Here is a 24,247-nt window from a genome sequence, read left to right as displayed (position 1 = left end):
CAGAGATGACCACACAACTGGATCTATAGCCTTAGGTTGAGAAACACTGACACTAATAACATATCAAGAAGCATAAAGGAGAAGTGAGAGGAATAAATATCCCAATTTCTTTCAGGCAATTTCCTATTTATTCTTCTTAGTCTCATGCCATAAAGTCTTTTATTCCTATGAGCAAATGCTCATAGCTGCTTATCTGTGAGTCAACAGGGAAGTTTTTAAAATCCTTTATTTGGCTCTATCTGGCTACCCACACACACACACACACACACACACACACACACACACACACACCCTATCTTTCCAGCCCTTCCGTCTCAGAGCTGTCAAATTCTCCTAGACTGTTCTGTGAAAATCTGTTATTTTACATTCTAGTGTAAACCTACATATGTCTGTGTCAAATTGTTACCCTTTTACCAGTGGTGAAAATAGTCCCTATTCTAGTTCCATCTGTAATTTGTTGTTTGGAAAGTTTCCAGAATGTCTGGATTGTCTATGAAAATAACAGCATTTTAACACTTTCTTCCTGGATGTTTAAATCTTGAACAATTGCCAGGGGCTGTACTTTTGGTAGGTAAAGAAGAATTGTAGACATACTAGAAAATGGGCTGCTAAAATGTTGTGAAATATTTACATAGAATAAATATTTAGTTTGAAATTCTTGGTCACTAAACTTGAAAGAGCAGCCTCATTAATTATTGATTAGAACTAAAAGGATTATATATGGCTTTCTATAATTATGTTGTGAGTGGAATACTACTATTTCAATTATAGACTTGTATTTTCTGTCCTTTTCTTGTCTAGATATTCTCTATTTAGCCCTCCAGATCTACTGCACCTTTTTTCTACTCTGCTTTTTGCTCTGAAGCCATAGGAATTAAGACTCTTCCTTCTGCTTTCTTTTTGAGTTCTGCCCATGGAGAACCCAAGCAGGAGATTGGAAGAAGGAAGAGGCATGAAATTGGGAATTTGTTTTTCTGTTTCACAGGATTTGCTATTCCCTTGGCAACTAGACATTGATTTCAATTATCTTCTTGGTCCTCTATTTCTGGGTTTTTGGGCTTCTCTCTCCTCAAGTTCATTTAAGACTAGAGGTAGATATGGCAAATGTAATAGCAGCTCTGGGTTCCTGTGCTAGTTCTTCAGTTTCTATATTGCCCACATTTCAAACTAGGCCCTTTTGTAAAGAAAATCTTCTTGAGATTCCATGCTCCTAGGGTAGAGAAGGTGAGCCACTCCCAGTGCCCAAGAGGAGGATCTCTCGCCATTGTTCCACACTTCTAGGGCAGAGAAGGTGAACAAGTCCCAGCACCCAGGAAGAGGCTCCCCCAATGCCATTCCACACTCCTAGGGCAGAGAAAGTGAGCCACGTGGGCGCCAGAAGCACTCTCTCCTCCATGGAAATGAGAAGACACATAAACAAGCCTCAAAAACAGATTTTCAGATCACCTAGAGCAACCCCAAAGGGAAATGAGATGGAACAATTTGATACTCAACAACCTGGACTCCCTGAACTGGCAACAAAAGAGGATCTGGAAAAAATGAAATCAGAAATAATTTCTCAGATAACAAGAGAAATTGTGTCCATACTGCAAGACATGATTAATAACTCTAGGGAGGACACAGATTAAAAAAAAATAGAGGATCTGAGGAACATGATGGAATCCCAACATAGGAAACAAATGGAATCCATAAAACAAATGCAAACAGATTTCCAGGAAATTAAAAACTACATCGAAAGTATATGCAGCAGAATGAGCCAATGTGAGGACAGAATTCCAGATATGGAGGATAAGGTTTCAATTAGTGACCAGGAAAAGAAAAATTGTTTTATAATTGTAAGGGACTGAATCAGCCTGCTGCAGACAGGCAGGTCAGCGGACGCAGTCCCGAGGTCGCCAGTCAGGCTGAAAACACGGAATCAGCCTGTGCCCCGGGAGCAATCCACTGGACACCCCCCCCCCCCGCCCCACTCCTTTGGCCTCTTCTCTGTACAGCCACCTGGTTCCACACTACAAAAGATGCAGAGGACACCAGACCACCAGACCACTGTATTGGAGCTAATCAAATTCTCAACATTTAAAGAATTCCTGCCCAGAGGTAGGGGCTTCTGAGCCGCCGTCCCACTGCTCCTGGTCCACAGCAAGGGGCTTCCCGGCCACCATCCCTCCCACCACTCCCAGCCCAGAAGAAAGGGCTTTTGGGGTGCTGTTCATCCCACTGCTCCCAGGCCAGAGGTAGGGGTTTCTGAGCCACCATCCCACTGGTCCTGGTCCAGAGGAAGGGGCTTCTGGGCCACCAAACGTCCCGCCGCCCACAGCCCAGAGGAAGGGGCTTTCAGGCCACCATCCCTACCACTGCTTTTGGCCCCTGGCCCACCTCTCCCAGCTCAGAGGAGGTGAGCTGCACGGGCGCCAACAGCACACCACCCTGCTCCACAGTCAAAATGAGAAAACACATAAATAAGTCTCAAAACCAGACTTCCAGATCACCTACAGCAACCCCCAAAAGGGAAATGACATGGAACACTCTGATACTCAAACACCTGGACCCACTGAATTGGCAACAAAAGGGGATCTGGAAAAAGTGAAATCAGAAATAATTTCTCAGATAACAGGAGAAATTGTGTCCTAGTGAGGGACATGATTAATAAATCTAGAGAGCAGCTCAGGAACATGATGGTATCCCAACACAGGAAACAAAGAGAATCCATAAAACAGATGCAAATAGATTTCCAGGACATGAAAAACTCCATTGAAAGTCTACACAGCAGAATGAGCCAATGTGAGGACACAATTTCAGATATAGAAGATTGCAATTAGTGACCAGGAAAAGAAAAATTGTTTCAAAATTATAAGGGAACATGAGAAATCAATCCAGCAGCTGCTAGATGATGCAAAGAAGAATAAGATAAGACTGATTGGGCTCAATGAAGAAACAGGAGAGAGTGCAGATGACATAAAAAAACTCTTCACAGAAGTAATGGCAGAAAACTTCCCAAGCAGTGGAAAAGAACTTGACATACAGATAAGTGAGACATATAGGACTCCAAATAGCCTTGATCAAAAAAAATCTACACATAGGCATATAATTGTTAGCATTCCAGAAACTCAACAGAAGAACAAAGTTCTACAAGTAGTTAGAGAAAAGAAACAAATCACATACAAAGGAAAGCCCATCAGAATCACAGTAGACTTCTCAACACAAACCATCAAGGCAAGAAGAGCTTGGAGTGACATATTCCAAGCTCTAAAAGAAAACAGCCTCCAACCCAGATTGATGTACCCTGCAAAATTATCTTTCAAACTTGATGGAGAAATAAGATACTTTCATGACAGAGAGCACCTTAGGAACTTCGTGAATACCAAACCAGCACTCCAAAGAATTTTACACAATATCCTAGGAACAGACACTGAGGATCACAACCCCAGGAAGCAAAGCAGAATGAACCCATCTGGCATGACAAGAAATTAAATGTAAAGGGGGAGAATCCAACAAAAAGAAAAAGTCATGGCAATGATAAGTCAATACATTTCAGTTATAACCATCAATGTTAATGGTCTCAATTCACCAGTCAAAAGAAACAGACTAGCAAAATGGGTCAAGAAGCAAAATCCAACAATATGCTACATACAAGAAACACACTTAATTCAAAATGAAACTCATAGACTGAAAGTTAAAGGGTGGAAAACAATACTCCATGTGATGGGAACCCAAAAAAAAGCAGGAGTAGCTATCCTCTTTGCAGATCAAGTAGATTTCAAACCAACACTGACTAAGAGAGATGAAGGACACTACATCCTTGTAAAGGGAAGAATCCAACAGGAAGAGATGACAATCATAAATATCTATGCACCAAACACTAGTGAGCCCAACTATATAGAACAAATATTAACAGACATGAAAAGTCATATATGCTCTAATACAATTGTAGTGGGGGACCTGAACACCCTGCTGTCAAAAATAGATAGATCAACTAGACAAAAAATAAGTAATGAAATACTAGAACTCAATCAAACTCTTGAACAAATGAATTTAACACATGTTTACAGAGTCTTCCACCACATAAAATCAGAATACACATTCTTCTCAGCTGCACATGGGTCATTCTAAAAAATAGACCACATACTCACACATAGAACATGTTTAAGTAAGTGCAAAGGAATTGAAGTTGTTCCCTGTATACTATCAGATCATAGTGAGATGAAATTGGAGATCCACAACAAAAGAAACTGGAAAAATTTCATAAACATGCAGAAATTGAACAACACACTTCTGAATAACCAATGGGTCACAGAGGAAATTAAAGAAGAAATCAGACAGTTCCTTCAATTAAATGACAATGACAATACAACATATTGGAATCTATGGGACACAATGAAAGCAGTCTTATGAGAGAAATTCATAACAGTGAATACGCATATTAGGAAAACAGAAGGAGCCCAATTAAACAAACTGATGCTGAACCTCAAGCTTCTAGAAAAAGAAGAGCAGGACAACAAAAAGCTCATACAAAGGAGGAAATTATAAAGATCAGAGGGGAAATGAATGCAATGGAGACTAAAAGAATGATACAAAAAAATCAATGAAGTCAAGAGTTGGTTCTTCAAAAGAATAAACAAAATTGACAAATCCCTTAGCCAACCTTATCAGAAAAAGGAAAGAAAAGAACCAAATCCATGCAATTAGGGATAAAAAGGGTGAAATTACAACAGACTCAGCAGAAATCCAGAGGATCATCAATACACACTTCCAGAAACTGTACGCCAATAAGATGGAAAACACAGAAGAAATTGGCAGATTCCTAAATATGTATGAATTACCAAAGTTGAATGAAGAAGACCTAAAAATTCTAAACAACCCAATATCAACCAATGAAATTGAAAATGTAATTAAAAACATATCAACTAAGAAAAGCCCAGGCCCTGATGGTTTCACTGCTGAATTCTACAAGACATTTAGAGAGGAACTACTGCTACTAATGTTTAAACCCTTCAATGAAATTGAAAGGGAAGCAATACTCCCAAATTCATTCCTGGAAGCAAACATCACCTTGATCCCCAAAGCAGAGAAAGACCCAACTGAAAAGGAGAACTATAGGCCAATCTCACTAATGAACATAGATGCAAAAGTCCTTAATAAGATACTGGCAAATAGAATGTAGAAGATCATCAAGAAGATCATACACCCTGATCAAGTGGGATTCATCCCAGGGATGCAGGGATGGTTCAATATATGAAAATCAATCAATATAATACACTATATCAATAGAGCCAAGGACAAAAACCATATGATTACCTCCATAGACGCAGCAAAAGCATTTGACAAAATCCAACATGCATTAATGAAAAAAACCCTACAAAAAATTGGAATAGATGGTTTCTACCTCAAACTGGTAGAAACCATCTATGAAAAACCAACAGCCAATATCATACTGAATGGTCAAAAACTGAAATCCTTCACACTAAAATCAGGAACAAGACAAGGATGTCCACTATCACCACTCTTGTTCAATATAGTTCTGGAAACATTAGCCACGGCAATTAGACAAGAGAAAGAAATAAAAGGAATAAAGATAGGTAATGAAGAAGTCAAATTGTCATTATTTGCAGATGACATGATACTCTATATAGAAGACTCCAAGAACTCCACCAAAAGTCTTCTAGACTTAATAACCAAATTCAGTCAAGTAGCTGGTTACAAGGTCAACACACAAAAATCAGTAGCTTTCCTCTACACCAATGACAGACTCACCAAGAGAGGAATAGGGCAAATAATTCCTTTCACAATAGCATCCAAAAAACTGAAATACCTAGGAATCATCCTAATAAAAGAAATCAAAGACCTCTTCTCTGAAAACTATGGCACTCTGAAAAGAGAGATTGAAGATGATATCAGAAAATGGACAGACATCCCCTGCTCCTGGGTAGGAAGGATCAATATAGTGAAAATGGCCACACTTCCAAAACTACTATATAGATTTAATGCAATTCTAACTGAGATCCCAGCAGCATACTTCATGGACCTTGAGAAAACAATCCAAAGATTCATTTGGAACAAGAAGAGACCCAGAATAGCAAAAGCAATTCTAGCTAACAGAGACATGGCAGGGAGTATCACAATCCTCAACCTGAAACTATACTACAAAGCTACTGTGATAAAAACAGCATGGTACTGGCAAAGAAACAGACTTGAGGACCAGTGGAACAGATTAGAAGATGCAGAAACAACTCCAGACACACTCAGCCATCTTATCTTCGATAAAGGAGCCAAACACCTTCACTGGAGGAAAGATAGCCTCTTTAATAAATGGTGCTAGAAAATTGGGCTTCAACTTGCCAAAGATTAAAAGTAGAAATACATCTCTCACCATGCACTAAACCAAAATTGAAATGGATTAAAGATCTAAATATTACAATAGAAACGCTGAACCAGTTGGAACAGAGGTTAGGTAGAACTCTTGAAGACATCGGTGTAGGAAAAGATTGTATGGACAAAACCTCAGTTGCCCATGAACTAGCACAAACAATCAACAAGTGAGATTTCTTCTTATTAAAAAGCTTCTGCACAGCAAGAGAAACCACCAGCAGTGTGAAGAGACAACCCACAATGTGGGAAAAAATCTTCACCTGCTCTTCCTCAGACAAAGGTCTACTATCTCGAATCTATAAAGAGCTGAAAAAGATCAGACTTCCCAAATTTAAAGACCCAATCCAAAAATGGGCATCTGAAATGAACAGACATTTCATAGACAAGGAAGTAGAAATAGCAAATAAATACATGAAAAAATGTTCAGCATCACTGGTCATTAGAGAGATGCAAATGAAAACAATGCTGAGATTTCACCTCACCCTAGAAAGAATGGCTGCTATCATGAAATCCACCAATAACAAATGCTGGTGGGGTTGTGGGGCAAGAGGAACCCTACTCCACTGCTGGTGGGAGTGTAGACTGGTGCAACCACTGTGGAAATCAGTATGGAGATACCTCAAAGAACTAGGACTGGAAATCCCATTTGACCCCACTGTTCCACTGCTGAGGATCTTCCCCAAAGAATTAAAAGAATCATTCCACAGTGATATATGTGCACCCATGTTCATAGCAGCACATAGCAGTTTGTGATAGCTAAAACTTGGAAATAGCCCAAATGCCCACCAACTGGAGACTGGATAAAGAAAATGTAGTTTTTTAATAAAATGGAGTACTACTCAGCCATCGAAAATGAGAAATTTGAGACATTTATAGCTAAGTGGATGCACATTGAGGCGATACTCTTAAGTGAAATAAATAGGACACACATGTATAAATACCAAATAGTTTCTCTGGTGTGAGAAACAGAAAGTGTAAATGAGGACTAAAATGTGTAATAGGTAATGTGAAATAGGAAGAAAAGGGGCAAAGGGGAAGGAAGTGGGAGGGCTAGGGGAAAAGATAGAAGGGAATGGGATTAATATGAGAAAAGGAAAAATAGGAACAAAATCTTTGTAAATATGGAGGAATGGAGGGGTTGAAGGGAGGGCTGGGCAAGGGTGAAAAATAAGAACCAAGAGAGACTATGTAAAGGTCCAAATTTCCAATGATGAATCTCATTATATTGTATACCTAAAATGTACCAATGATTAGAATGAATAATAGATAATGCAAAATAGGAAGAAAATGTCTAAAGGGGTGGGGTAGTGGGAGAGGCAGGGGAAAGGAAAGAAGGGAAAGGAAAAATGATGAGAAATGGAAAAAATGGGAATAAAGTCTTTGTAAATAGGAAAAGGTGGAGGGGGTGAAGGGAGGGCTTGGAATGGGGAAAAAATAAGAACCAAGATGCATTATGTAAAGGTACAATTCCCAATGAGAAATGCAATTGTGTTGTATACCTAAAATGTACCAATAAAAGAATTAAAAAAAATTGTAAGGGAACATGACAAATCAATCCAGCAGCTGCTAGATGATGCAAAGAAGAATAACATAAGACTGATTGGAGTCAATGAAGAAATTGGAGAGAGTGCAGATGACATAAAAAAAACTGTTCACAGAAGTGAGGGCAGAAAACTTCACAAGCATGGGAAAAGAACATGACATACAGATAAGTGAAGCATATAGGACTCCAGCTAGCCTTGATCAAAAAAAAACTACACAAAGGCATAAAATAGTTAGGATTCCAGAAACCCAACAGAAGAACAAAATTCTATAAGCAGTCAGAGAAAAGAAACAAATCACATACAAAGGAAAGCCCATCAGAATCACAGTAGACTTCTCAATGCAAACCCTCAAGGCAAGAAGAGCTTGGGGTGATATATTTCAATCCCTAAAGGAAAACAGCCTCCAACCCAGATTGATGTACCCTGCAAAATTATCTTTCAAAACTGATGGAGAAATAAGACACTTTCATGATAAAGCGCACCTTAGGAACTTCATGAATACCAAAGTAGCACTCCAAAAAATTTTAGACAATATTGTAGGAAAAGACAATGAAGATCACAACCCCAGGAAGTCCAGCAGAATGAATCCATTGGGTGTGGCAAATTAAACGCAAAGGGTGAGAATCCAACAAAAAGAAAAACTCATGACAAGGCTTTTAAAACTTTTAACTTCATCTCCCTAATGAGTGTATAATTCAACCTTGTTATTGTATTGATTAGTATTTTTCTGATTCTAGAGTTGCACACCTTTCCTTGTGGTGTACTGGCTACTTATCATCTTCTTGTCTCTACTTTTTAATTGGATTGTCTATCAATGAGCTGTAAGAGTTCTTTATATATTCTCCTCATAGGTTATATGCATTGTAAATATGGTCTGTTTAAGGATTACTTTTCATTTTAATGATGTCATTCAAAGTTCTAAATTTTGATGGAATCTCATTTGTCATAAACATTTTCCCTTATAATTTCTTCTTAAAGTTTTATACTTTTAGGCTTTCATATTTAGGTTCATAGATCCTTTCAAGTTATTTTTATGTTTGGAAATAAAGGGTTGAGGTTATTTTTTTATATACAGATACCAGGTGTTCTAGTGCCATTTGCTGAAAACACTATCTTTTCCTCAGCTCTTGAGTTTATATTCTATAAAATGTTAATGTTAAATAGTCTTTCATAACTCAGTGGACCATATATGTGTGGTTCTATTTCTAGATTCTCTGTTTTATTCCAATGATCTATATGTCTTTCCTTACACCAACACTGCCTTGATTACTGTAGCTTTAGAAGAAGTCTTAAAATTAGGTACTAAATGTCTTCCAACACTGTGGTTTTTTTCTTTTTCTTTTTACTTTTCTGGGTCCTTTGTACTCCTACACAACTTTTAAATTTCAATATCCAATTTTGCATTTATAGCAAGTATACATAGACCTGAATTTTTATATATACCTTGTGTTTTCTAATCCTGCTAAATTCAAATACAAGTTCTAGGGGCTCCTAGAGGTTTCTTAGTATTTTCTCTGTAGATGATAATTTCATTTACATATAAAGATTTTGCTTCTACCTTGCCAATCCTATCCTAATTGTGTCATTTTATTGCCAGATTATTTTGGTTTGGGCCAGTGTTTCAAAGTTTAATGGACAGATGAAGAGTAAGCGTTATCTGCCCTTGTTCCAGACCTTAAGGAGAAAGCATTATATCTTCTCCATTCATATAAGGCATTTTCACTGGAAGTATGGAGTACATGTCTTTAATCTGTTGAGAAGGTTCTGTTCTACTTCTAGTCTCCTGATAGTTTTTACCATGAACAGCTGTATAATTTAGTCCAATACTTTTTCTCCAACTAGTGACAGGATCATATGGCTTTTTCCTTTTCTCTGTTAAAATGATGACTTTTAGGGGTGGATCTTCCAATGCTGAACCAACACTGCCATTCCTATAATAAAACCACTTTCTACATACTGCCAGATCTGACTTCTAATAGTTTGTTTTGTTAAACAAATTTCTATCTATGTTCATACTTTTTTCTTCTACTATCTTTATCCAGTTTTAGGATTAGCACAATGTTAAGTTCCTAAAATAAGCGGAAAGTGTTCCTTGTTTTTCTGCTTTAAATGTTTGATATAATTTATCAGCTAAAATGTATATGAGCCTGCTGTTGTCATATAGGTAGGTTTTCAAGCTAGGAATATACTTTCTTTAATAGGTGCTATTCAAATTTTATATTTCCTCCAGAGTTAGTTTCATTAATTTGTCTTCCAAGGTACTTCTTAGAAGTTGTCAAATTTATTTCAAAACAGATTTTTGAAATATGCTTTCTACATCCTTTTAAATTCTGTAACATCTGTGGTAATGTCTCCTAGGTCTTGATATTTTAATTTTAAAAATATATAATCGATATTGTGTAAAAGGAAGTAAAGGTCTAAAGGAGCAGGGGAAGTGGGGGGGTAGGGGAAAGGAAAGAAGGGAAAAGAAAATACATGAGCAAAGGAAAAAAATGGAAATCTTTGCAAATAGGGAAGGGTGGAGCGGGTGAAGGGAGGGCAGGGGACGGGGAAAAAAAAAGAACCAAGATACTCATGTAATGGTACAACATCCCAATTATGTATGTAAATGTATTTTATACCAGAAATGGACCAATAAACTTAATGGGGGGATGGTAGAAAATCTTCTTGAATTATGCTATTTGAATGTGTCATCTCTTTCCTGTTAAGACTGATTGATAGGCCACTGTTCACCATCACAGGTCCCTGACAGATACATCGTCAAGCTTATTCCTTTGGTTTACTGGAGAAGGGTGTTGTTTAATTGACTTGATCAAGTTTATTCTTACAGCAGAGTTTTAACATTGCCCCAGAAGGAACTCCCTCACCCCACAGGACCACCACAGTTCCATGATTTACCTTGCTTCCTAGTATAGAAGGCAGATTTTTTTTTGTTTATAGTTATAGTTCATTTAAATAAATTGTGTTGAAAGTTAAGCTTAGGTTTTTTGTTTGTTCTATTTCAACTATAAAGCATTTAAATGTTTTAAAAACTTTAATATGGAAAATATGTAAAAATGTTCTCTTTACTTTTAACTATTAATTTCAGTTAACAATGTTGTAATTCAATTTAACACTAACTGCCTAACAATCAAATATTCATATAGGGATGTTTTCTCTTCACATAACTTATAATACTATAAAAAACAAAGAAAAACTTCATTTCCATATGATATGATCTCTGTATTACTCTATCAGCAGTGGACAAAAATTCTTATCATCAAATATTTCTGGATCCTCTAAGGACAAGGTCTCTGGACTTCTATAATTTTTGGTGCTGTATCTGTGTGATATTTGCTTTTGATCTCTTCCATTTCACCACCATCAAGTATAAATGACGCCAGCACTGGAATTTGAGAAAAGTAGTTCTTAGCCAGAATATGTTTGTGTTTGATTTTGTGAATAAATACAAGTCCATATCCCTGCAAAAAAAAGAAAATAAATTCCTACTAAAAGTCACAGGTATATTTTGCCAGGTAAAAAATGTCTTATCTCAGTGTTTTTGTTTATCAGTTCATTCAGCCCAGAATACATTTTTTTCTCACTTTGTCTTTTAGGGTTCAATTCCTATGATGCTTCAACCTGGAAGCCTTCTTCCAACCTCTCTAAGTCCAAAAGGCTGGTAGTTACCAATCCAACACATATTCATTCCCAATTCCATTTGTATTCATAGGCTTGGTTTTGTACGGGGTGGGATATGCCCAGCTTTCTAGCCTTCATTTGATCTGGGGTGACCATGTAACTAATAAGAAGTTTTCATAAATATATGTATGTATGTGCATAAGGTGTGATCAGAGAATATAATGCACATTTACATAAATATTGAAAATTTTATTACAATAAAAGACACATTGCCATTAATCCTCCTCAAAATATTTTCATTCTTTTGAACACACTTATTTCATTATGCTAGCTACTTTCTGAAGCTGTTCTCAAAGTCTCTCATGTCGAATTGTACTGTTGTTGCTGCTTTAATGTCCTGGATCAATTCAAAATGTTTACCTTACATGTCATTTTGATCTGGAAAGAGCCAGACATTGCCCAGTACAAGACCCATGAACTAAGGTGGAGGAAAACACACTATGTTTTTCACAAGCCTGCCATTTTGTTGGATGGCACTTGGCAATAGCATTTACTACACATATATTTTTAATCACATCTTGTAAAGACATTCATGAAAGAGGACTACCAGTACTACTTCAGAAAGTGGCCAGAATAATGGGATAAGTGTGTGGTCCAAGAGAGAGGGAAGTATTTTGAGGGGAATTAATAGAAACATGTTTTTCACTGTAATAATTTTTTCTTACACACACACACACACAATAGGGTGAAGTTTATAGGAAATCTTTTTAAAGACAAATTTTTAGTAGTGGAAAGACTCACCTATCAACCATCTTTAGCCTTTTTCCATATATGGAAGATAGATATGAGGTAGGTGATGATTCTGCATTTTTAGCTAATGTTCTAAAAAATTATGAAGCAAAGAGGACAGGTTGTAATGTCCTGAAGATTGTTAGAACTGGGTCAGGACTGCTCACTTTTACTCCCTGATTGTTCCCTCATTGCCCAGTGTGCACACTGAGAGATCAATCTGCCCTACTTAGCAAGTTCACAGATCAGAAGTCTTTTTCCATATCTTTTTTATAACTTGGAGATTGCTGGGAATCAATATTATTTTAAGTTTTAAATATATTTTACTTTATGGGAAAGCAAATATCTTTGTTCATGAAAGAAATTCTAGAAATGCCTTAACTTTCTGTAAAACATAAACTATTGTTTAAGTGAACTGAATAATAATACTTAAAAGATTATACCAAAACATACTCAAAAGATTACACCCAAAACATAAAAAATTCAAATGTTTTTAGAATTTTGGTTTGTTTCTTTGCTCCATTTACAGAAATCCAGACCGACTGGCATCTTGAAGTTAGAAATACATGTGAATAGAGCATTTAATTTGATACTGCAATAATTTGATCAAATGCACAGAGAGAGTTGTATGGGTTAATTGAAGAAGCACTAAAATATCAGCTTTGGGAATGAACTTCAATCTCATTGTGAGTCCTAAATGAAATGATATTGCTAGACTTGGCTCAGCTTCCAGTGATTAAATATTTATGAGGCAACCTAGTATACTAAGTATAACATTTAACACTGCTTCAATTTTTTGCTGTCCTTTCTTTCAATCCCTGGAGTGAAATTTTCTTAGCCTAGCTTCTTAAAACTCTGAAAAATTATTGACAAAAAGCTAAAAAAATTTGACTAGCTTCTTCTTTTTATACCTTCCCCCTCCCCAAAAATGAAAAATAAATAACACTAGGCAAAGAATGTTACTATTGAAAATAACTATTATATGATGTTATTTCTTTATTTTCCTGGCATCTTATATGGAACTAAAGGTGCAGCAATTTAATCAACTGAAGGCAGAGAATTAGTATCAGTCCTTAGGATCCTAGGCTTGCTTAGAGTAAGCTGAGCTCTCTACAAACTCCTCAGAAGCCCCTCAGTTTTGTTCATCAAAATGTTTTACAGATTGTATCTTGTAAGTTACTGAAATTAAATGGCATTTAATTTTTTCAGTGCTTTCTCCACTCCTACTTAGCTGGAAGCAAATGACAAATGATGCCTCATCAGTATGATTGCCATATAGTGCACAAAATTATGAAAAAGATTCATTTGACAATTGAGTGATTTTAGGTAGACTCATGAGGATTAATCAAAGAAGGACAGATTCTGGATTCCAAATGCCTATGTGGTGGTAATAGTCATTAATTATTCAAAAATACATATTAAATTTCTAGCTTGTGACAGGCACGAGTGTATGTATTTGAGCTATAGATGCAAATAAATGAAACAGGTCCTTGCCTTAATGGGACTCACTGTGGAATTAACATGCATGAACTTGCTGTTAGTAGAGTGTGGTATCACAGATACTTAAGACACTCACATCTCTTTCTTTACATGTTACATGTCTTCTCTCCCTTTTCATTGTAACCTCTACCATTACATACCATCCACATATTTTTTACTGTTAACCCAGAAATTCTATCTGTCAATCCAATGGATGCATTTAGATCACTCAGGGAATGCATTTAAAAAGGTAATCAAGTTACAGCTAATAATTTCAATGACCAAATTAACTTCCCAAAGAAAGTTCAACTCCTTACCTTTTCAATACTTTCTAGCTTGAGATGAGCAGCCGCTTCGTCTTTGGTGAGAAGAATGCAATTCCAGGGGGACCACTCGAAGGCCTTATCCCACCTGACCATGACCAGCTCATTGAGATCACCCCAGGCACTGAGTACAGACTGGGGGGCCCAGATGTTCTCTATCAGGTATTGAATATCTTGGAGCTGAAGTCAAAATAAGTTTGAAAATAATTTTGTTTTACTCTAAATAAAACTTTTAGAAATTATTATATGAGGAGAAAATAATTAAATTATATTGACTACTTTAATGAACACCATTCATAAGGTTTCAGTGGAATCTAGTAGTCCCTTGTATTTTACCAAACTTCTGTCCATTGTGCTCTGACTATATTGTTAGCCTCAAATCATGACTCCATCTTTAACCTACAGTAAGCCGAATATATTTCTTTCTGTATGCTAATTACTTATACCTTAATAATACTTGACTAGTACCTTAATAAATATATGGTACTAAATAATTTTTAAAAGATCATTAGCAACTATTCTTAGGACCATATAAGGTCTTTTTACAGCTATTTATTGTCATTTTACAAATGAGAAATCTGAGATTTAATAAAGATGTCATTTAGTTTTAATAAAGATGTCATTTAGTTTTAACTATAAGATTTTGTTGTTCTAATTTTAAAAAGGAGAGGTAGGGAAATGAAACAAGCACTTAAACTTTTATAAAAAATTAAACTGCATTAGCAAAAAAGGATCAAACCCAGGACCTCAAATACATTAAGCAAGTGCTTTATCACTACAGCACACTCCCAGCCTCTTAGAATCACTTTTTAGCGCAAGTTCTTTATATGTAAATTTAAGAGCATGCCTGATAAAATATAAACATTGAAAAAAGAATTATTATTTTTAAAAGTTTGTGTGAGAAAGCGGGAATGTTTTCTATAAAATCAGCAGAGAAAACCTAAATTTAACAAACTTCAAAAGAAAAAGACCTTGTCACTATAACCTACTACACTGTTTCATAAATGAATAATTCAACATATTAAGCTCAACTAATGGAACCTAACTTTTACTTCACGCAAAAGAAAAGACAATACTATAACAGCTGCTATGCAAAGGAATATATGGGACTTTAAAATGTAATGTTTCATATATTTTCACTTATATTTAAAATGTGTATCTTATTCACACTCTTTTTAAAAATGCATTAATCGTAATAACAATTTTAAAAAGTTTCAAAGAGCATGAGATATTTATTTGCATGTAAATGTCAAATGTGCACATGACAAGTATGGTTGGTAACTTCAAAGAACTAGCTACTGTGCAGTAAGTATTAAACTTGAAATTGCTGCAATAATGAGGAATAGTACCGCCCATTATATCTGGTAGCATCTGTATGGATGCCAGGTACATCAGCTGACTACTCAAACACTCAAAATCTCTAAGTATAAGAACTTTTACTTTTCTTTAATTTTTTTTTTTATAAAGGGTCTCACTATGTAGTTCAGGCTGGCCTTCAACTTCCTGTATGGCCTAAGCCAGCCTCAGACTCGTGGCCATCCTCTTGCCTCAGCCTCCCGAGGGCTGGGATTTCAGGGACGTGCCACCACACCTAGCTGAACTTTACTTTTTATATATCTTAGGTTTCATCTTTTTAATGTTCATGCCATCATGCTCAAATTCAGCATACTGTACGTTTTTGTCAATGCCCATAAGTTTTACTATTTCATGAGAAATTTCAAATATTTAAATTATGCCAGCTAATAATATTGCTGAAATATATATTAATCAAAATTATATTAATTACAAGGGAAAACGCTATTGGGCACTCCTATTTGTCTACTTATCCAAGACATTAGAAAAGCAGGATAAGAGGGCCAAAATCCAACCCAAGCACAGTATCAGAGACTAATCTTATCTGAAAGGTGAAAACACTTTCCTGGGATCTTTTTATTCAATATATGTGATGATTAATTTCACGTTCACTTGACTGGGCCAAAGGGTTTCCAGATATTTGACCAAATGACATTCTGGATGTTTTTGTAAAGATATCCTTGGATTAGACTAACATTTAAATCAGTGGGCTGAGTACTGCAGATTACCCTCCACAATGTGGGTGGGCCTCATCCAATCAGTGGAAGGATCAAATAGAACAAAAGATTGACTTTCCCCTCAAAGAAGGATGAACTCTGTTGCCTAACAACCTGTGAATCAAGATATCTGTTCTTCTTCACTCAACAGCAGCCTACTAGTCTCCAGATCTGAGCTAGGCACTGGCTTTGCAAATATAGGAGCTGCCAGCCTCCAAAATCATGCAGGCCAACCCTTTATAATAAATCCCTTTATCATATAAATAAATCTCTGGATAATCAACCCTAATAAAATATTGAATATTCAAATGGTGAGTTTTTTTGTTTTTTTTTTTGTACTGGGGATCGAACTTGGGTCCTTGCGCTTGCACAGCAGGCGGCGAAACCACTGAGCTAAATCCCTGGCCCCTGGTGAGTTATTGTAAAGCGTTAACCTACAATTCCCACAAAGGACATATTCATCTGTCAAATTAACAATTCTTGAAGAAAAGCACAATAAATATAATCTTTGTTAATAAAGTGCTAATTCCAATGAAAGATATGTAATCATTTTTTATCTATATTTTTCAAATATAGATATGTTTCAAATATGTTTGTTGTTACCTCTTGGGTGACACCAAATTCTCCAAAGGAAGATTAGAATGAGAATGAGTGGATTTGGATTGAATAGAAACTATCTGAGGGCATCTATTCTAGTAAAGGTAAATATTACTTTGGGAACATTTTGTTTCTGGGGCAGCACTAAACTGTCTAGGTTTGAACCCAGTGATGGTACTTACTACTGTAAACTTGGGAAAATCAGTTAACCTCTCAGAGCCTAAGTTTCTTCATATGCAAAATGAAAATAATTCTTATTTTTGTGGGATTATTATGTTGGCTGAACCAACATATAGTGTGTAGAGCGATATAAGCACTGTTTGAATGTTGTTTATTATTATCATCATTAATCCTGCCATCCATGCCTACACTAGGTTTTGATAAAAGCACATATTACTGTATAGATCATGATCAAAATATTTGAAAGTTATTGATTTGGAGCCATTTTTTTTTAACAAAGTGCATTACATTTGGGAAACTATTTTTTTAAACACCTAAAGTTTTTATTCATAGTGTTATCTGTTTCTGATTTAGTGTTAAATTCAACTTAGTTTATTTTAATTAATAATTTAATTACAGAAAACTTGACCTATCTGATGGTCTGTGAACACAAATGTCATTAGTGAAATCAATAGCTCTTTATGGGTTTCTTTTAATAAGTTGTTGATGTTGGGAGCTCCCCAAGCCCATTTTCCCCAAAATAGCCTCTGGTAACCATATCAAGAAGAGGGGGCACTTATGAATAGTGCATGTATGATTATTTTTATTTCCCTTTGGATGAATATAAAGTAAATAATACCAGGAGACTGAATGCCTGTCCTGAATAATAATACACACAACAGCATAAGAAAAGACTACCTTTTTCTATAAGGAACCTATAAGTTTTTTTTAAGCTAGGTTAATGTTTCTACTAAGGAATATTGATTTAGTAGAATAATAGTCCACTAAAGAATATTTTTTAAATCTTACCCCTATCTTGTTCTAAAAGGAGCAATATTTGTAACTGGATACTATTAGTGCCCACAGTTTCAGCTCAGGGAAAGTTAAGAAAAAGAATAGAAACTGGCCTCATGTTAGGCCTCTTCCTCTCTTTAAGGCAGTTCCTGGATCATTTCTCACTACCCACTCCTCCCTCTTGGAAAATTCCAAACTTCTTATATATTTTAAAATTGACAAAAAGTCTTGTCAAGTTTGAGGCAGAAAAAAAAAGTGGAAATAATATTATATTATTATTTAATATCTTGAGTGTACTTCAAAAGAACTGCAGAGACTCTCGACAGACATGTTGAAATGTCCACTCATTAGCTGTCTATAAAGAGCCAAGAAAGGCCTAGCGGAAGGGGGCTCACCTCTGATCTCAGCAACAGTGTGACATGATCTTTATTTTCAATTATGAGGTTCCTTAATCTATGCCTCAGATGCCCCAAATATCAATAGGAATGGGACTCCAATTCCAACAGCAGCTGCCCACGTTCAGAATTTACCTGGACAATACTATAAACCACCTATATCCACCACACCTTGATTTCCTAGGACTTCTACATGAGCAAAAGAGGTCCTGCATTACTTCTCCACTCATCTTTGTAGCACCAGCTTCCCACTCAGCTAATCAGATTCCTACCTCCCTTCCTCTCTCCAGCTCTTTCATTGGGTAATCTAGAACTACCTCTCATTAACCAGCCCCAGTATAAATCCTTGACCATTCCACTATTAATAACCCTCACCTCCCTCCTCCTTCAACTCCCTTTCTCAGAATCACAGCCCACATCTGTCATCATTCAACTTCCTCCCATCTGAAATCTACCCTTCACAGATCTCAAGTCGGAATAGAACCTTCAATCTCTTCCAGCTTGTGTGTCTATCATTGTTAATGCAGTAGGTTCCTGGCCTCCTCAGAATTATCATCTTATTGTTCTTTTTTATGTTTTTGCATTGATTAGCATTTTTGTGATTTTTATCTTCCTTTTTACAGTTTATGTTATACATTCTACTTTTTCTATTACAATTCTACCAGTACCCTAACTTTCCTTCATTTCTTGTGTTTTTCTTGTAAAACGTGTAACTCTAATGATTTCAATTCTTCACATTCGTCCTATACACACCTTGATAAAATCTTAGGCAGACTGGTACCAGGTAAAGCCATGGTCACTCATCTTAATTGTGTCATTGTTATGGTTTAGATATAAAATGTCCCCCCGAAATTTCACATTCAGAGGTGGGTCAGAAGGAGCAGGTCACAGGGGCCATAACTCGAAAGGGTACATTCTCCTGCCTTCTCTCTCTGCTTCCTGGCCATAATCCCGTGCACAGCTTTCCTCTGCCATGCTCTTTCTGCCTTGCATCCAGCCAAATATTGACTGAAACCCTGAGTCAAAATAAACATTTCCTTCTTTAAACTGTAGGTGTTGGGTATTTTGTCTGAGTGACAGGAAAGTGTCTAACCCAGTCATCAAAAGTGCTTGACACCTGTCCTAATTTATTTTTGGTTTTCTTTTTCATATTTCTTTCCCCCCATCAGCAATGACTAGAATTTCACTACCAAATATTCTATACAATCCATACATTTTATAATTCTCTCCTTCATGATATCTCTCAACAAATGGAAACAGACTATCAGAAGGCAACTCATAGGATACAGAATGATTATTTTCTCTTTTATAGAGAACAGAAGAGATAATCCTCATCTTAACAAAGGCCAATCCACACACTATGCTTCTTTTATTCCCTTGCTCATGTTATTTAAATAATAGTATAAAGACACTATCTTACCCTATAATCAACTTACTTAATGTTCATATAATTTCTGTGAGTAGGTATAATTGATATTCCCATTTTACAGGCAAGTAGATTGAGGTGTGTTCAATTTTAGCATGTCCTCAAACAGAGGTGTTATGTTGCAGAGCTAGAATGTGTTATGTTAGTTCAAATGTCCTGCACCTGTGCTTCAATCTCTTTCTCTTGTCTAGGTTTTTTTTTTTTTCAACAGTGTTAAATGTATCCTATTTCCCCAGTCTAAAAATCAGACTCTCATGCTGGATATCAGCTCTGCTGTGAAAGAACAATGTCACTTCTGCCTCTGGGTCTTCTGCATACTATTCCCATGGCCTGTGATGCTTTGTTTATCAAGGTCACTAGATTAACTCCTACTCACTCTTTTGTCTCATCCTATAGGTCACATCCTCAAGGAAGCCTTTACTGGCCCACAGAATACAGTAGTATCACTTTTAATGCCTTGTAGTGCTCAGTACTTCCTCCCATAGGACTGTTACTTGTTGTTACAGAAACTTACAATGATTTTAATGTCTGTCTTCTTTTCTAAGCTATAAGGTCTGGTTCACCAGTGCATACCCAGGACATAGCTTAGTACTTAAATACCAAGAAAATGTCTACATGTAAAAGTCAGGAATGCAATCACCATCAGCAGTAGGAAATCACAAGTATCTTTTCTGATACTATGTTCAACTGCACTATACTTCTGTCGAGACAACCCCTGAGAAGACCATCTCCTTCAAAGACAGACGTTAGTCATTGGCACCCCTTATTGATCTCACCTGCATCAAGAAAGCAATTTGAGCACCATCATCATAATTGGCTTCTGAAGAGTGGAGCCGCTGAAGTAAACATTTATATTTCAAAAATGATTCTCGTCGTTGTGCCTCATTCTCAAGGTTAACGCAGTGACGACACTTGAATACATGGCGTGAAATAGATGAAACAGCAAATTCTGTAGAAGGCAGATACAGCTGGCAACTACGGCAAAAGTAAATCTTCTTATAAAACTTAAGTGGGTCTTGCGGAACCTAAATAATAGAAAGAAAAAAGGGAAGGAACAAAGGAGAGGAGGGAGGGAGGGAGAGGAAAGGAAGGGAAGGGAGGGGATGGGAGGGGAGGGGAAAGGAGGGGAGGAGTAGGAGAGGAGGGAAGGGGCAAGGTGGGACAGGAAGGGAAGAGAAGGGAAAAAAGTTAGGCAAATACTAAACAGAAGTACTGACGACTAAAAAAAGTTCATTGTTTCATGTCATAATTCTTGATGGTAAAACAGTATGTACATTTAAAACAATCAATTCCTCTGGATTAAAGAATAATCTAGACATGCAGTCAAAGGACCAGAAAGCAACATTTCCAGTTCTTATTCTGAGTTTTACCTATTAAGCTTGTCTTGAACAATTATTTTATCTTCTTGCCTCCCAGGAATTAAGCTGGACAAATATATCAGGAAACTTCATGAAAACTGGTTAACACACCTCTCCCTTTTACATGGATAGACTATTTATAAAACCATGCAAAGATATTCTCCACCTATCTGAAACTGAACAAGAAAGAAGATAGCTTGTCCCTATTATGAGTATGATGGCGGAGAGCACTGATTAAACTAAGCTATGCAACTTAGCTATGGAAGAATTCTCTAGAGAACACTGAATGCTCACCCTGGCTCTCTCCCAGAAAGTAGTGTCAGGGTAATGGTGTTTCTTCAAGTTCTCCCACTAGGCAAACTCAAAACGTACAAACAAGCCACACCCTTTGAAAGTCAGTAACAGTTTATTATTGGTGAATGTCCTTTGGGATATTAAAGAGTATGTCCCCAAAATGTAGAAAGATCAAGGGATAACCAATAGATTTGTTCTAGATATTAGAAAAATTAAATCTTTTATTTTAATTGATATGTCACAAATATATGAGCTAAACTTTTATTTTTATGTAAACAGAAAAGTAATCTCAAATTTGGTAGAAAACTATGGGCTGTAGTTTGAATTTATTTGATGAATTAAATAGTTACTCTGTTTGATCATTTTATATAAAATTATGTTTTCTTTAAATAATAACAGAACTAATTAACTATCTTTGACAAATGAGAAGTTTCTTTTTGGCAATTTCCAACTAAAACTTGTCTCAAAACAGTTTGTTTTAATTGATAAAAATCTTACTAAAAATCTTACTAAAATATTGTAAACTTCATTTCTTTATAGAACATATAAAACATAATTTGACCAACTATTAATGAGTCAGAATATTCTTGTGATCATACACCAGAGTAGTACCTCTGTAGCAATATGATATAGAATTCTTTGATTATTGCAAAGCATATCCATTCCTCTTTGCTATGAGGTATTATTTCCCACTGTTTTTATCATTCCAGCCTCTAAGAGCTCTCACATCTTTGCAATTTTTATTTCTATCTTGTTTGAAAATGAAAAGTAAAATCCCCAATTTTGCTATCCTATCTTGTACTCCAGCAGCTTCAAATGTCATCCAAATGATAAGCACTCCCAAGTCTATTTCCATCCCAGACCTTTCTACAGCAACAGATGTTTGTGTTTTTTTTTAATTTACTTTCTACTACACTGGAAGACTCCACATTTTTGTTCATGACATGTTCTTTTGGAGAATTTACATGACATAAAAACCATCCTCTGTGATTCTATAGCACTTTGTTATATGAGTTTGCCTGGCTGCTCTAGGATGGTACTCTCAGACCCCTGTAAATCATCTCTATGTTCTTTGTGCCTCCCTTGTTACTAGGCACACAGATAATGTTCAAAAATGCTTGTAGTTGAATGAGATTAAATAAAAGTAATGCATGATTACTGTCATGGAATAAAATATATTAGCTTCAGTGCAAGAGTTAAGAAGATATTCCAAGTGCTCAGAGATGATTTAGCTTGTTTCTAGGTTACTGAATTCAATCACAGCTGCAATTACTGTGTATACAGGAATCAAGTAGAGTTATTAATGTTGATTTTTTAGGAGATACACAGACAGAAAATTAAAATAAAGCAGAGTAGATAAGGAAGAACATAGTATCAAAATGATGTAATATGAGGAATAAAAACATAATCTTTTCCATTAATACAGGAAAAACTTAACCAAACTCAACATCCATCCATTGCTAAAAGTCAAAACCAGAAACAAAACCACTATGAACAAATTAGGAATTGAAGGTACCTTCTTTTGCCAGATAAAAGACATCTACAAAAATATAAAGCTGATGCTACATTCAGTGGTGAAAATCTTATATTTTCCCATCTAAAACTGCAAAGAGGAAAGGGTTATATTCACTTACCATTCCCACTTAATATTGCATTGGAAGGTAAAGCCAGTGTTATAAGGAAAAATATGTCAATACAAGTGAGAAAGGAGAAGATAAAAGCTTCTTTGCAGATGCTTACAGACATTCCTTGGCTGTCTTCTCCCTTGTATTGTTTCCAGTAAGAAATCCATAGTCATTTTTATCTTTGTCCCACTATATGTGTTTTCTGTCCCTGCTCATGTTTTGAATTTTGTCTTATCATTGATTTTGACTAATTTGATTATGATGTAACTTGGTGTAATATATTTTATGTTTCTTCTGGTCAGTGGTTCACTGAGGTTCTTTGATCTGTGGATTCATTTCTTTTCATCAAATTTACTATAACGTTGGCTATCATTTCATCAAAATGTTTTCTGTATCCCCTTTCTCTAATCTCATTAGGAGACTGATCATATATATAATAGGCTGCTTAAAATTACCCTAACGTTTAGTGATGTTCTTTTTTTTTATTGTTCTTTCTCCATCTGCTTCATTTTGAATACTTTCTGTTGTCATCATCTAGCTCAGTAATCTTTCCTTCTTCAATGTCTAATCTATTAATTTAACCCAATGTATTTTTCATCTCATGTGTTACAGTTTTCTTCTCAATTTTAAAAATGTTTTATGATTTAACTTTTGAACATATGCTAGTTTCAATATTTTATTTACACATCTAACAATATTTTATTGAATGTTATTATTGTAAATTTTACCTTGTTGAATGGTGGATTTTTCCCTATAAATATTCATAAACATTTCACTGAAACACAGTTAAGTTACTTGTGAACAGTTTGATCTTTTTGGATCTTGTTTAGGATTTTTAAAGCAAGAACAAAGCCACTCTCAGGTTAGGGATAATTATTCCCATATACTGAGTCAACCCTTTCTGATGCTTACTTCACATTCTGAACTGTGAGGTTTTCCAGTCTTGTCTGGGGAAAGGGCACTGTGAAATTATCTCTGTTTGATGCTTAGAATTGTTACCTTTCCTGTCCTTGAATGCTTTCCTCATATTCATGCACTGATCAGAACTCAGCTGAATTACCTGAAAGCAGTACTGCAATTCTCCAGAATTCTTTCTCTGTACAGTTCTCTCACTTCTACCTTTATGTCCTGAAAACTTTATCTGTGTTAATCTCAAGGACCAAGAAAAGGCTTGATTTTTCTTTTCAACTCAAGGAATCCTCTGGGCTTAGCCTGTTCTCTTTCCTTATTCCATAGTCAGAAGAGTCTTTCAAGGCATTGAGAGGGGACAATTACAGGCTTGCTTCATTTGTTTCCTATCTTTCAGAGATCACTGTCATCTGTGGCCAGATGTCTAGTGTCTCACAAACTGTGGTTTGCCTTTCTTCTACTTCAGGTAGGTGCTAACTCCAAGTTAAGAATTCTTGA

At 36.0% G+C, this 24,247-nt stretch overlaps 1 protein-coding gene across 8 annotated transcripts in view; it reads right to left on the bottom strand.

Annotated features, from left to right (window-relative positions):
* Iqub (IQ motif and ubiquitin domain containing) overlaps positions 1–24,247 on the bottom strand; it is a 194,086-nt gene that overhangs the window by 114,899 nt on the left and 54,940 nt on the right. For 6 of the 8 annotated variants that reach the window (XR_015448722.1, XR_015448724.1, XR_015448723.1 and 3 more), the window contains 2 exons: positions 20,340–20,588; positions 14,117–14,302 (listed from right to left, as the gene is read on the bottom strand). Coding sequence is in view for 2 of the 8 variants with exons in the window: in XM_021237619.2 (XP_021093278.1) it covers positions 11,189–11,371; positions 14,117–14,302; positions 20,340–20,588 (618 nt within the window). In the remaining 6 variants the exon portion in view is untranslated. Of the gene's footprint in view, positions 1–11,111; positions 11,372–14,116; positions 14,303–20,339; positions 20,589–24,247 lie in introns of those variants that run through there. The other 2 variants (XM_021237619.2, XM_087204580.1) reach the window with 1 other exon arrangement.

This window comes from Heterocephalus glaber, unplaced genomic scaffold, assembly GCF_053883595.1.
Source record: "Heterocephalus glaber isolate CG9 unplaced genomic scaffold, H.glaber_assembly_v1.0 deba00000546, whole genome shotgun sequence".
NCBI lineage: Eukaryota > Metazoa > Chordata > Mammalia > Rodentia > Bathyergidae > Heterocephalus > Heterocephalus glaber.
The sequence above is the reverse complement of the archived record's forward strand: the minus strand, read 5'-3'. Positions and strand labels throughout refer to the sequence as shown.